The sequence below is a fragment of the Drosophila miranda genome, chromosome XL (genome assembly GCF_003369915.1).
Source record: "Drosophila miranda strain MSH22 chromosome XL, D.miranda_PacBio2.1, whole genome shotgun sequence".
Taxonomy (NCBI): Eukaryota; Metazoa; Arthropoda; class Insecta; order Diptera; family Drosophilidae; genus Drosophila; species Drosophila miranda.
The window spans coordinates 4727119-4742098 of NC_046673.1; the positions used below are offsets into that span (position 1 = coordinate 4727119).

At 40.8% G+C, this 14980-nt stretch overlaps 2 protein-coding genes across 7 annotated transcripts; both read left to right on the top strand.

Annotated features, from left to right (window-relative positions):
* Nucleotides 1-2960: 2960 nt before the first annotated feature.
* Nucleotides 2961-12283, top strand: LOC117188041. 6 transcript variants are annotated; one of them, XR_004472428.1, is made up of 5 exons: nucleotides 2961-3563; nucleotides 3677-4474; nucleotides 7370-8648; nucleotides 8762-11972; nucleotides 12080-12283. XR_004472428.1 is itself a non-coding variant. In XM_033391225.1 (4 exons), exon 2 carries the CDS (start codon nucleotides 6514-6516, stop codon nucleotides 8155-8157), a length of 1644 nt encoding a protein of 547 aa, XP_033247116.1. In that variant the 5' UTR covers nucleotides 2962-3563; nucleotides 3677-6513; the 3' UTR covers nucleotides 8158-8648; nucleotides 8762-10879; nucleotides 10940-10980. The 6 variants fall into 5 exon arrangements, 5 of the variants coding, with proteins under 5 accessions (XP_033247116.1, XP_033247109.1, XP_033247100.1 ...); XM_033391225.1 differs by lacking the exon at nucleotides 12080-12283 and having other exon boundaries at nucleotides 2962-3563; nucleotides 3677-8648; nucleotides 8762-10879; nucleotides 10940-10980; XM_033391218.1 differs by lacking the exon at nucleotides 12080-12283 and having other exon boundaries at nucleotides 2962-3563; nucleotides 3677-3968; nucleotides 4029-8648; nucleotides 8762-10980.
* A 337-nt stretch (nucleotides 12284-12620) lies between these two features.
* Nucleotides 12621-13425, top strand: LOC117186876 (ATP-dependent RNA helicase vasa-like). Its single transcript, XM_033388158.1, has 2 exons — nucleotides 12621-12638; nucleotides 12874-13425. The coding sequence occupies exons 1-2, from the start codon at nucleotides 12621-12623 to the stop codon at nucleotides 13387-13389; spliced, it is 534 nt and encodes a 177-aa protein (XP_033244049.1). The 3' UTR covers nucleotides 13390-13425.
* The last annotated feature ends 1555 nt before the right edge of the window (nucleotides 13426-14980 follow it).

Consider the following 14980-nt stretch of genomic DNA (forward strand, 5'->3'; position numbering starts at 1 on the left):
TTTTCTAAGTGGTCTGCTGGTATTTAAGCTTTCGTAAAATGTTTTTGGAACCAATGTGCACGGTGCACCAGTGTCGCAAGCAATTTTCGTTATGTTTCCATCAATTTTTACAGGTAAATAATATACTCCATTAGTTGAGGTTGTATCAACGCTATAGATAGAAAAGTTATAATTATCATTATCAAAATTATTATCAGAATAGGTGTCATGTTTTGTTTGAGATACATAATTTACGGATTTTTTTGATTTATTTTTACAAATGCTCGCCAAGTGATCTATTTTTCCACAGCTGTGACATTTGCATGCCTTATACTTGCAATTGTTTGAGTTATGATTTCGCCAGCCACAGTGTGTGCATGGCTGCTGCTTCTTTTCTCTGCCAGCGTCGCAGTCGTTTTCGCCGTCGCCGTCACCGTCGCTTCTGCCGCCTCTGTAACTCACGTTTCGGTTGCCCTTGAAATGACTTCTGCCGTTGCTCTTTGCTTGATCTCTGTTCTCGCCTCTTTGCCTCTGCCATTGACTAGTCCCGTTCTTTTGATGCATGTAGTTGACGTTGTGTTCTGTCTTCCTTGTGCTGATCTCCATGATCATCGCCTTCTTGAGTGCATCAGCCAGAGTTAGATTTTCGTCTTCTTCACATATTCTTTCATATATAGGGTTGGGAAGGCTCATCACAAATTGGTTTAATACAAACGCTTCCAGATTTGAGCCAAATTTGCATTCCAATGCCAATTGTTTAACTCGAGCATACCACTCCGCTACAGTCTCATCTTCACTTTTTGTGGACATGTGAAATTTTTTTCTTTCTCTGAATATGAGTGTAGGTGGTGTGTAGTGTGTTTTTAAAATTTCACATAATTCTTTGTATGCTTTTGATACGGGTGATACCGGATTGCACAAACTATGTAGTACAGTGTAAGCCGCTGTACCGATCGACTTCAACAAAACTGCCTTTTTTGTGTTTTCCTCTTTCACATTCAATTCGCACAAATGTATGTCGAATTTTTCCTTCCAAATGCAGAACGTTTCTTGGTGTGGCGAAAACTCAGCAATTGTTGCCATTTGATAGAATGTTGGTGCTTCATTTTTCGTCATGTTGCTATTCATATATTATATGCACTTTTAACATGTGTATGTATGTATATTAATACGTTTTATTTTATGCTCGTCGCCAATTATGTAGTGTATTGACACTCAGACTTAAGCACGCGTTGTCTTCAAGATTCTCTTTTATTCTATATCCCTTGGATGGTGTGACCGTATATAGATATTAATATAATACCCAACAATTTCCCTTGTCAAGACTTCTTCGTCTGACTGTCCTGAAAGTGGTTCGATAAAATCAGCTAAAAACTCCTCGCATTTATTTGAACGAATCGCCGACAGGGGTATGTTCTCCTTGTCATCAGCGAAAAACGATCGCATCATATTTTTACACTCTTCAATAGTGAGAGTTCTATCCACTTGTATCAATTGATTTGTTAGAAGGCATTAAAGTAACGCAATTCATTTATAATTCTCGCAAACGATGTCGCAAAAGGCTCGCAAGAAATAGTTTTTGCGAGAGTTTTTTTTTGACCCGTTCCCATTTTGTTCCGTAATAAATAATATTTTTAAATTGTAATATGAAATGAATTTAATGTATATATGTAATATGTATGAACTATGTACTAAAATTTAAGTTTTTTGCATCACTTTTTTCCAATCTGGCCTTCCGTTCCTGAGCATACTGGAAATATTTTTGAGTTGTATGGTCGAAATCCTGATCGTCGAGCGCAAACTTCTGTTTAAATGCATCTGTAGAAAATATAAAATATATTAAAAATTGGGGAATTACATGTTCGATATATGTTCGGCTTTTTCTTTTGTAAGACATTTTATTTATTTTATTAATAATGTACTTACCGATTGGCAGAAATTTCTTTTAAATGCGTAAGAGATGGTAGAGATTTTTAACTTAGCACTGCACAGTTCGACGAAAATAATTGAAATGACGGCGCAAGGAACGCACGCTTTATTTGCACTTGTTTCTAATGCTCGACACATGTAAAAAAAGAAAAACACGAATGACTTTTCGACCACTAATCTGTCGACACGTCATCTGTCGAGACGTGAACACAAAGCCGAAGGAGAATTGCCGGACCGAAGGCACACGAAGGCTTGCTTTTTTTTGGCTTTCGACCGGCAGCACAGTCGAAGCGCACTTTCCTATTGCAAAACTCCCGCTCGCGAGCTCGTTTGCGAGCGTTTTGCGACACAAAACCATATCGCTCGTACACAAGCTCGCTTGCGATCTCGTTTGCGAGCATTTTGCGGAACTCTCGCAAAAACTATTTCTTGCGAGCCTTTTGCGATATCATGTATGAGCCTTTTGCGATTTCGTTTGCGAGCCTTTTGCGATATTATTCATGAGTCTTTTTTGATACTGCTAAGGGCTCAAAAGAAAAATATTTGTTTTGATATTATTTTATATCAAAAACGACTCCCAAACGATATCGCAAAAGGCTCGCAAATGATATCGCAAAAGGCTCGCAAACGATTCCTCTGCGAGTTATCATAAATGATACTTTCACTGCCACAAACTGAACGACACAAGTATCATATTTGTATCATATGCGGGTCCGAATGCGAGCGTTTTGTCGGGTTAAGTCTCGCATTTGACTCGTATGCGATATCATTTGTGATCGTTTGGTTTGCTGGGTTATAGCACATTTGATTCACAGACCTTGATGTATGAAGTTTTTGGTCATGTCGTTGGAGAGGACAGCAATGTAATTCCAAACTTCGTGGCATGCCGAAATTGTTTTACGATTTTCAAATTTACTGGTGCCACGTCCAATTTGGTCCGGCATAAGTGCTATAAGGCTGTTGGAATACGCCTATTCAACTTTCAAATAATAACATTAAATACTACTAACTAATACTATCGATATATTAAGTATTATTATGTTAAGTTAGTCTGGTCACAGTTGAAGTGGACACTACTTCCTCTTTCCTTTCTGCTCTCGAATCGAATGTACATATGTGGTACCGGTGTTACAGTCAAAATATAATCAAAGAATATATAAATAATCAATGAACAAAAAAAACAAATAAAAAAGTGTTTTTTTAATTTAATATCATAACTAGTTAACCAATAAAGGATACCAACTCTGAAGAAAACGATAACGTTTATGAAGGTAGATGCCGAAACGAAATTATTAGTGACAAAGGTCGTGACGAAGTGGGTCGTTCAAAATTGTCGACCATTTAGTATTATCAGCGATTAAGGTCTTGAAGACGTTATATCAGTTGCCCTTGATATTTTAAGTCGTTTTGGACCAAACGTAAACATTAGCAGCCTGCTACCTCATCCAACAACGAGATCGCGTAACGACACAGACTTATACAATAAGGAACTTCAAGCTGTCACAGAAGAAATAGCCTTAATGAAAGGCAATGACTACACTATCACGTCAGACGCATGGACAGATACCTTTTCGCAGACGTCCTATTTAGTCCTTCACACTATTTATTTAAAGGAAGCATGAAAACCCGTCTGCTGGAAATGATCTGCATTAAAGGTGAATCTGCAACAAGTTCGTGTTTATACCCTTACAGAGGGTATTAAATTGTTATCGAAATGTGAAGCAAATGAGGACAACAATTTTTCTTTCTTACTTTTATTTATTTGCAGGCACATTAATTCGCACTAAGGTGGAACAATGTTTGAATTCTTTTGGGTTAGATTTAAACGACGCCATCATTGTTACAGACAGTGGATCAAACATGATATCTGCATTTAAGGAATCAGCTCAGATTCATTGTGTTGTCGAGAAAAATTAGCTTGTATATACTTAGTTTTAAGCAAGGGCACAGATACCCTACATAAAGAAAAAAGAGAGAAGAAAAATGGCCACACTATGAAAAGACAAGAAGGTCACATTAGTTTGAGCAGTCGAAGAAAGAGCGGGTAGAAAAGACGAAGCGTGCGTAGATATATTACCTACATATAAGAATAAAATGTATTAACCTCCTTTTGCAAATAGGAAATAAAACGCAACCAACGCCTAAGTACCTATGAAGATAAGCGATTGTGTTTTATCCGCAATTCTCACGTTCCTGGACTCAACATCTTTTATTTCGCTTCTTGGAAGCCAATGACGCTAGAGTTCTTGGAGTTTGTATGAAGACGGGCAGAGACTCGTGGTGCAAGCACTGAAGTATACTGGACATTGGAGAAGCGACGGAACCCACAAGGAGACGGTCATCTCGCTCGTGGGTGGATAATAAACATTGCAGAACACGGAGGCCAACGTGGGTGCGCACGTCAGGCAGCTGAAAAAAGCGCACATTTATATGTATGTATGCGAGATCGTGCACATACTGCCATCTCGCTCTAACCAACGAAGTTCTTGCGGGCCAGCAACTAGAGGCTTGAGTGCGCAGTTGGCTGATGAAATCGAGTGAAAATTTCTGGATTGTGGTTTGTTTGGTAAGTGCCAATTTGATTGTTGATTTGGGGAAAGGTTAGTCTACGGGTGATGATTACCAGAGCAATGAGCAAATTAAGGGCAACGGATGAAATGGACGAGGACAACGTTGAGATGGGAAAAGTGGAAAGAGAATCCGCGCAAGGTGAAGCCTCAAATATGGAGGGGGCCGGGCCCGGCACATCAAAAGAAGCCCAATCACATGGCGTTGTTAACGTTATGATGGAGATGTGGCGCCAAATGCAAGAAGGTCAGCGGGCCAATGCAATGCAAATGCAGCAGTTCCAAATGGAAGTTCTGCGGATGAATCAAATTCAAATGGAAAAAACTAATATACGTCTGCGATCCCTTGGTATTAGTGGAAGGACAACTGGCGAGCCAGGACCACAATCAACCATGGCTGAGCCCTCAGCGATATCAGACGCAGTCTCATCACCAAGGCAACCGGTTCCTTCTCAGGAAACGCAAAGAAAATTGTACGATCTACCGGAGTTTAATGGTGCTCCCGAAGAGTGGCCAATGTTCAACGAAGCTTTCACTATGACCACTGCAGAGTACGGATACAGTGACAGGCAAAATTTGTTACGCCTCCAAAAGGCAATAAAGGGCAAGGCTAGGGAGACCGTTGAATGTTTGCTTATTCACAGTTCTAACGTTTCAAATATTTTAGAGACCCTTAAACAAAATTTTGGTAGACCGGAGAAACTCGTAAAAAGCCAGATTAGTCACGTTAGAGAATTTCCGAGCATTCGCGAAGGGAGATTGGAACAATTAGTAGAGTTCAAAATGAAGGTACAAAACTTGGCTTCATTCTTAGAAGCAGCTAACGAACATCAGCAGTTAAAAAACCCAAAATTAATGGAGGAGTTAATCTTAAAGTTGCCAGTGCAACAGAGACTGGAGTGGGCACGCCATTCCAAGCAACTAGGAGATGAAAAATCGATCAGTCATTTAAGTCTATGGCTTCAGGGATTGGCCGAAGAAGTGCAAGACGCAGGATTGGTTGACGATCAGGCGACGTTCAAGCCAAAGAAGGAAAAGTCGAGACTATTCCATGCAAACGACATCGGACTTGTAACCATGAAGGCGTGCTCCGCATGCAATGGGAAACACGACTTGGAAAACTGTAACTCATTTGCCCAGTTAGAACTTGAAAAAAAATGGCAGCATGTAAGGGAAAGAAAATTATGCTTCAATTGCCTAAAGTACGGCCATCGTAGTCAAAAATGTAGACGACATCACCAATGTGGACTTGATGGATGTGCCAAACGCATTCACCGTTTGCTCCATGCAGAATCAGTTAATCAACCAGGCGAGGAAGTAAAGTTCACAGGAACAGCAACGCATGAGGCTAGCTCACTGATTTGGATGAAGGTTCTGCAGTAACCCTTATAAATGAAAGCCTGGCAGACGAGTTAGGATTACATGGGCCCAAAGAAAGTCTGACATTGCAATGGTTTGGAGAAAAGACATCAACGGAATTGGTCAGCCGATTTAATATTGGAATATCTGATGAACGTGGAGGCAAGGTCTATGCACTAAACGGAGTAAGGACTATTAAGGATTTACGGCTGCCGAAGCAATCCGTAAACATGTCTGAGCTAAGCTCGCAATACCCACACATAAAGAGTATTCCTGTGAAAGGCTATAGAAATGCTAGACCTGAAATACTAATCGGACTAGATAACCTACATTTGATAGCTCCAAAGCAAATGAGATCTATGGGATACGTTGGGCCAGCCATTGCATTAACCAATCTGGGATGGGTTGCGTATGGAAAATGTCGCGGAGAATCAGGACCCATGAGTAATGTAAAGGCCGTACATCTGGTTAAACACAATGACGAGCACATTGAACAGTTGGTGCGAGACTACATCACGAATTCGGAAATGGATGTGCGGATTGTGAAAAACCACGTAGAAAGTCGAGAAACTGAGAGATCGAACCGATTGCTATCAACCACGACAAAACGTATTGGTGACCGTTTTGAAACGGGAAGTGTGGATGTGTGGATGACGTCGTCTTGCCTGACAGCAAGAAAATGGCAATAAAGAGACAATTGTCTTTGGAAAGAAAATTTATACATGATCCAGAGTACTACAAAAAATACTGCGACCTGATGGAAGCATACGAAGAAAAGTCATACATTCGGCATATCACAAGCAATGAACTGGAAGTGGACAAGAAAAAAGAATGGTTCCTGCCTCATTTTGGGGTCTTAAATCCTAACAAGCCCAGCAAGTTGAGAATTGTTTTCGACGCGGCTGCAGAAGTCGATGGAGTGTCGTTAAACTCCATGCTCATGACTGGCCCCGACGGGTATCAATCCCTAACGGACATTCTTATGAGGTTCAGACAGAAACCGATTGGAGTCTGTGCTGACATAGCAGAAATGTTCCACCAAGTCATAATACGAAAGGAGGATCGATGTGCCCAACGCATACTATGGAGGAAGAATCCAGGCGACGAGATGAAGGAGTATGAAATGCAGGTCATAACCTTTGGAGCCAAATGTTCACCGGCCTCTGCTCAATATGTGAAAAATAGAAACGCACTTGAATTTAAGGAATCGTATCCAGATGTGGTGATTGCCATTATTAAAAACCATTATGTGGACGATTTGGTGCATTGTTTTTCATCCGAAGAATCGGCTGTGAGAGTCGTGAAGGAGATAGTTGACATTCACAAAAAGGGAGGATTCGAACTGAGAAAGTTTGTGTCCAATTCGAAATTCTTCAACAAGGTTTTTGGTAACGAACAAGTAGCTGAACCCATAACTCTTGATAGGGATGAATCTTCGCATTATCAAAAGGTCCTGGGAATGTACTGGTGTACACGCAGCGACGAATTTGGGTTCTCACTTTCGTTTAACAAAATTGACGCATCAATCTTTTCAGAATCAAGAATACCGTCTAAGCGAGAAGTATTGCGAGTGGTTATGTCTGTGTTTGACCCATTTGGAATTCTAGCCGAATATTCCCTGATCGCTAAACTGCTTCTGCAGTCAATATGGCAAAAGCGAACAGAGTGGGACCAGCCAATTGAGGGCGACGATATAAAGCAATGGAAATGTTGGTTGCGCAGCCTAAGCCAAGCATGCAAGATAAGGATACCCCGATGTTACGCTGAAGAGTTCTTTGGGGAACCAATTGAACTACACATATTTTGCGATGCGAGTGAGTCAGCTTATGCAGCAGTTGGATACTGGCGCATACGTACGAAATCTGGATGGAAGTCCGCATTTATAATGGGAAAGACCAAGTGTGCCCCAATGAAACTATCGACCATACCCAGGCTCGAGCTACAGGCGGCAGTGCTAGGAACTCGTCTCAGGAAATGTATTCTTGAGGGTCACGACGTCAACCCCAAATGTGTCCACATGTGGTCCGACTCCAAGACTGTCTTAGCATGGATTAAATCAGATCACAGAAAATATAAGCCATATGTAGGACACAGAATTGACGAGATACTTGAGGCCACAAGGTTGGAAGATTGGCATTGGGTGCCTACTAAGGATAACCCGGCAGACTTTGGCACCAAACTCAGATCTGGAACTCGAGAAACCTCCTGGTTGAGAGGCCCCCAATTCCTTCACTACTTCCTCTTTCCTTTCTGCTCTCGAATCGAATGTACATATGTGGTACCGGTGTTACAGTCAAAATATTATCAAAGAATATATAAATAATCAATGAACAAAAAAAACAAATAAAAAAGTGTTTTTTTAATTTAATATCATAACTAGTTAACCAATAAAGGATACCAACTCTGAAGAAAACGATAACGTTTATGAAGGTAGATGCCGAAACGAAATTATTAGTGACAAAGGTCGTGACGAAGTGGGTCGTTCAAAATTGTCGACCATTTAGTATTATCAGCGATTAAGGTCTTGAAGACGTTATATCAGTTGCCCTTGATATTTTAAGTCGTTTTGGACCAAACGTAAACATTAGCAGCCTGCTACCTCATCCAACAACGAGATCGCGTAACGACACAGACTTATACAATAAGGAACTTCAAGCTGTCACAGAAGAAATAGTCTTAATGAAAGGCAATGACTACACTATCACGTCAGACGCATGGACAGATACCTTTTCGCAGACGTCCTATTTAGTCCTTCACACTATTTATTTAAAGGAAGCATGAAAACCCGTCTGCTGGAAATGATCTGCATTAAAGGTGAATATGCAACAAGTTCGTGTTTATACCCTTACAGAGGGTATTAAATTGTTATCGAAATGTGAAGCAAATGAGGACAACAATTTTTCTTTCTTACTTTTATTTATTTGCAGGCACATTAATTCGCACTAAGGTGGAACAATGTTTGAATTCTTTTGGGTTAGATTTAAACGACGCCATTATTGTTACAGACAGTGGATCAAACATGATATCTGCATTTAAGGAATCAGCTCAGATTCATTGTGTTGTCGAGAAAAATTAGCTTGTATATACTTAGTTTTACGCAAGGGCACAGATACTGCCATACTGGTGAAAATATAAGCCATATGTAGGACACAGAATTGACGAGATACTTGAGGCCACAAGGTTGGAAGATTGGCATTGGGTGCCTACTAAGGATAACCCGGCAGACTTTGGCACCAAACTCAGATCTGGAACTCGAGAAACCTCCTGGTTGAGAGGCCCCCAATTCCTTCAAGAGGACGCAAGTCAATGGAATCTAGGAACTTCAGACGTTGGTGACACGGAACTGGAACTAAGAAGCAAGTTTACGTTATCAATCAATGAGATGTCTTCAGATGGATCTGTCAATATCGTATTCAGGGAGTTGCTGGAAAGGTTCTCTTCATTTACAAGGCTGATGCGAGTTGTCGCTTGGGTCTACAGGATGTGTGATCGTAAGATCAAACGAAAAGTCTACCTTGATGTAGCTGAAATTGAAGAAGCTGTACTCATAGTGATCCGCAATGTACATGATGTTGCATTTCATGATGAGCGGGTGGTGCTATTGACTGGACAGTCCATCGAAAAGAACAGCAAGCTGTGGAAGTTTTCTCCGATCATAGACGGAAGAGGAGTGATCCGCATGAATGGGCGTATTAATAACGCATGTTCGGTTGGAGAAGAAACCAGGCGTCTAATATTAATGCCCCAAGGGCATCACGTTACAAAATTGATCGTGCGACATTATCACGAGCTATGGAAACACCAGAATGAAAACACAATTATAGCAGAAATACGCAGAAAGTACTACATACCACACTGCCGACAGGAGGTTCACCGTGCAGCTAGAAATTGTATGACTTGTAAAATCCAGAGAGCTTCACCAAAAATGCCATTAATGGGACAACTTCCTAAGGACAGACTCTCTCCGTACGTACGCCCATTCTCATATTGTGGAATCGACTATATGGGACCGTTTCTGGTTGTAAGAGGAAGAAGTACCGAGAAACGCTGGATATGCCTTACAATAAGAGCAATTCATTTTGAAATTGCCAGGGACAGATACGTGTCTTCGAGTATTGCATAACTTCATGGGGCGGCGCGGAAGACCAGTAAGAATCCGATCTGACAATGGTACCAATTTGGTGGGAGCTGAGCGTGAATTGAAAAGAAAATTACAGGACCTCGATCACATTAGAATAGCGAACGAGCTGTCAACCAAGCAGATCGAATGGCTGTTTAATTACCCGCTAAACCCCCATGCAGGTGGGTGCTGGGAAAGATTGGTACGCAGTGTGAAGAGGGCCATAGGACACGCGCTGCATGACAAAAACCTGAAAGAAGACATACTGTATAGCCTAATGTGTAACGCTGAAAACATAGTAAATTCCAGACCGCCTACACACATTGCTCTGGATAACCCCACAGACGATCCGATAACCCCTAATCACTTTCTTTTAGGTTCTCCCAATTCTAGCCAGACACCACATCCACAAGAGGAGAAGTACCAGCCAACTCGAAAGGAATGGCGCATCGCTCAGCAGATCTCACACTCATTTTGGAACAAGTGGCTCAATGAGTACCTACCAGACCTATGCAGACGGACAAAGTGGCATCACCCAGTGCCACCACTCGTTGAAATGGACATTGTTCTTATCTGTGATAAGAACCTTCATCGATCTCAATGGAAAAAGGGAGTTATTCTAGCAGTCACGCCTGGACGCGACGGACAGGTTCGCTCAGCCACTGTAAAGACGACGGCTGGAGTTCTACACCGCCCAACCTGTATGCTGGCAAAGCTAGACATATTGTGAATCACGAGCGTGCTTGATTCACGGTGGTGGGGATGTTGTCGAGAAAAATTAGCTTGTATATACTTAGTTTTAAGCAAGGGCACAGATACCCTACATAAAGAAAAAAGAGAGAAGAAAAATGGCCACACTATGAAAAGACAAGGAGGTCACATTAGTTTGAGCAGTCGAAGAAAGAGCGGGTAGAAAAGACGAAGCGTGCGTAGATATATTACCTACATATAAGAATAAAATGTATTAACCTCCTTTTGCAAATAGGAAATAAAACGCAACCAACGCCTAAGTACCTATGAAGATAAGCGATTGTGTTTTATCCGCAATTCTCACGTTCCTGGACTCAACACATTGTATAAATCATTTGTTAAACAATGTTGTTGAAAAAGCATTCAGAGCAGTTCCAGAATTGGTTCAAATCGAAAAAAAAATACGCAAAACTGGCTTAATATTTCAAGAGGTCCGGACAGAACGTAAAATTCAAGTTTAGTCGTGTGTCAGACGAGATGGAATAAAATTACGATACGATAGAGCACAAATTTTAAATAAAAAAACATAAATTAATCGTTAAGATGGGTTGAATTATAGCGACATTACTGCAGTCAAAAATTTACTCTCCAAAATCGAGGAAATTTTAAAATTCTTGTTGAAAAATGCAGAAGTAAATCCATCGATTTGGCTACTCTTTTCTATCCATGTATGATGCCATAATTTGTTTTTCTGAGAATGGCAAAAACACAGACACCAACTCATATACATTCAGCTTCATGTTGACACGGAGAAGTCTCAACCCAGCAAACCAACTAACGTGCCTTTTGCGAGAGTTCCGGAAAATGCTCGCAAACGAGCTCGCAAGCGAGCTTGTGTACGAGCGATATGGTTTTGTGTCGCAAAACGCTCGCAAACGAGCTCGCAAGCGAGCCAAAAATGAGCTCTACTTCTTGTGTCGCAAAACGCTCGCAAACGAGCTCGCGAGCGGGAGTTTTGCAAAAGGAAAGTGCGCTTCGACTGTGCTGCCGGTCGAAAGCCAAAAAAAAAGCAAGCCTTCGTGTGCCTTCGGTCCGGCAATTCTCCTTCGGCTTTGTGTTCACGTCTCGACAGATGACGTGTCGACAGATTAGTGGTCGAAAAGTCATTCGTGTTTTTCTTTTTTTACATGTGTCGAGCATTAGAAACAAGTGCAAATAAAGCGTGCGTTCCTTGCGCCGTCATTTCAATTATTTTCGTCGAACTGTGCAGTGCTAAGTTAAAAATCTCTACCATCTCTTACGCATTTAAAAGAAATTTCTGCCAATCGGTAAGTACATTATTAATAAAATAAATAAAATGTCTTACAAAAGAAAAAGCCGAACATATATCGAACATGTAATTCCCCAACTTTAATATATTTTATATTTTCTACAGATGCATTTAAACAGAAGTTTGCGCTCGACGGTCAGGATTTCGACCATACAACTCAAAAATATTTCCAGTATGCTCAGGAACGGAAGGCCAGATTGGAAAAAAGTGATGCAAAAAAACTTAAATTTTAGTACATAGTTCATACATATTACATATATACATTAAATTCATTTCATATTACAATTTAAAAATATTTTTTATTACGGAACAAAATGGGAACGGGTCAAAAAAAAAACTCTCGCAAAAACTATTTCTTGCGAGCCTTTTGCGACATCGTTTGCGAGAATTATAAATGAATTGCGTTACTTTTATGCCTTCTAACAAATCAATTGATACAAGTGGATAGAACTCTCACTATTGAAGAGTGTAAAAATATGATGCGATCGTTTTTCGCTGATGACAAGGAGAACATACCCCTGTCGGCGATTCGTTCAAATAAATGCGAGGAGTTTTTAGCTGATTTTATCGAACCACTTTCAGGACAGTCAGACGAAGAAGTCTTGACAAGGGAAATAGTGGCGTAGTCCAATATACGAGTATACCTATGAAAGACGACTTCAATGTTTTGCACTGGTGGAATGAAAACCAATCGCAGCTCCGAATATTATATAAATAAATCTGCAAAATATTTGCAACACCAGCATGGTCAGCTTCCTCCGAAAGAGTGTTTTCCCTAGCAAGGAACTTAATTTGTGAAAAAAGAAACTCCATATCAGGCAACGTCGACATGGACAGAACTTTCTCTAAAAATATCCCTAAAATCTCCCGAGAGAACTACCCCCAGAACTTTCCTTCAGTTGCAACATATTAGTTCTGGTTACTGCAGTAACCGATTACTGGCCGATTTTCTGGCCTCGTATTTGTCGGAAACCGAGCATCCCACAACTTCGATTCATGGCGATCGACTACAGAGTCAGCGCGAACAAGCTCTGCGCGACTTTAAGACTGGCAAGATGAAAGTGCTCATTGCCACATCGGTTGCTTCTCGTGGTCTAGATATTAAGAACGTCAAGCATGTCGTTATCTACGATATGCCCAAGACCATTGATGACTATGTTCATCGTATTGGACGCACCGGGCGTGTGGGAAATTATGGTCGGGCCACTTCGTTCTTTGATCCCGAGCAGGATTCGGGCGTGGCCACAGATCTGGTGAAAATTCTTGAGGGATCTGAGCAGGTAGTGCCCGATTTTCTACGCGTTTTGAGTGGCCATGGCGGTTGCGGGGCCCAGTTTGGTGGCTATGATGTTCGCGGAAGTGGAAATATCATCCAGGAAGCTTCAACTGTAGAAGATGAACAGGAATGGGACTAGGTCGCTCTGACTAAAAAAAAAACCATTGACTAAAATAAGGCTTATATATAGAAGTAATATATATGTACATATATATGTAAAGGACAGTGTATCAAGCAGTTAGCACTATCCCATCTAAATTAACATTTGAACTTAAGATACCATCGATAAGACCTAACCGATATAACCAGACTTAACCGATGTTTAAAAGACCTAACCGATAAGGGGCTATCGATACGGGAGTCGGTTGTTGGAAGTAGAAGCAGAAAGTTGAACAAAAAGTCGGAAGAACAGACTCATTAATTGCACATCTTAAATCATACACTTTGTACTCTTTTTCGAAAAACACTATTAAAGGACAGTGTATCAAGCAGTTAGCACTATCCCATCTAAATTAACATTTGAACTTAAGATACCATCGATAAGACCTAAACGATATAACCAGACTTAACCGATGTTTAAAAGACCTAACCGATAAGGGGCTATCGATACGGGAGTCGATTGTTGGAAGTAGAAGCAGAAAGTTGAACAAAAAGTCGGAAGAACAGACTCATTAATTGCACATCTTAAATCATACACTTTGTACTCTTTTTCGAAAACCACTATTAATAAACGATACATTATTATTAATCTTACATATATATAGTGACATATCTATAGTCCATGCTCCGCATACCCTTGTCTATGTCTATTACCCTGCACCCACAATATTATAAACAATACGACACCCTCAGCTTCGAACCCTCATAAACAATCTCACGCTCGAAATGGACCACGCGTAGCCGATTGCAGGCAATGTAAACAAACACCCTAAACTGGAAGATGAACATAAAACAATAGATGCCGCACTAGAATCCAGCCGCACCAGAATCACGCCACTCTTCAGAGATCAATTACTAATCGATTCTCAAGAATCACACCATCCTAGCTGACCAATCAGAGGCCCTATTCTCAGCCACCCCCAAGTAATGCAACACCGCTCATACGCAGCGGAAGCCTTTCATCAAAAGCCGCCTTTCCCACATATCGATCGAGTCACGTACTCCATCTCCGAAGCCGAAGTCGAAGCCAACGCCTACGAATCCAAATCCGAATCCCAAACAGAGCATTATAATATAAATAGTCTACATCTAAGAAGCCAACTCAGTTCTGTTCAAGACAAACGTCAATCGCGACACCGTCGGAGAATTCAACCAAAGTTAATTCCGTTCAAGACATCAGACCTCAGTCATCGTCGGGGAAATAACTAACCAATGTACGCTAAGTTAAAGTGAAAGAATAAAACCTTTTTTAAAACTTAAAGTGAAGTGTCGCATATTTAACTATATATATGAAGCCTTTATAAACATTAATTGCCCTGCATAAGTTGGCATATTTTCATATTTTTTTTCATATTCATATATGATCAATAAAGACAGGAACATACCACGTCAATAATCGAAGGCGAGGGACTCCAAGAAGGAGGACAAAGCTGGCAAGAAAAAGGAGAATGTTTCAGAGACAACTCCAAAGGAGAAACGGGGGAGTTCAAAACCGAACATAGGACCTCAGAGTAAGGTAGGGATACCGTCAACCCAAGCTGACGTGACAATAAAAAGAAAGGTTCAACGGT

What these genes read in the sequence shown, in the direction of transcription:
- LOC117188041 (XM_033391212.1), top strand. Translation starts at nt 6,514, where the DNA reads ATGGCAATAAAGAGACAATTGTCTTTGGAAAGAAAATTTATACATGAT.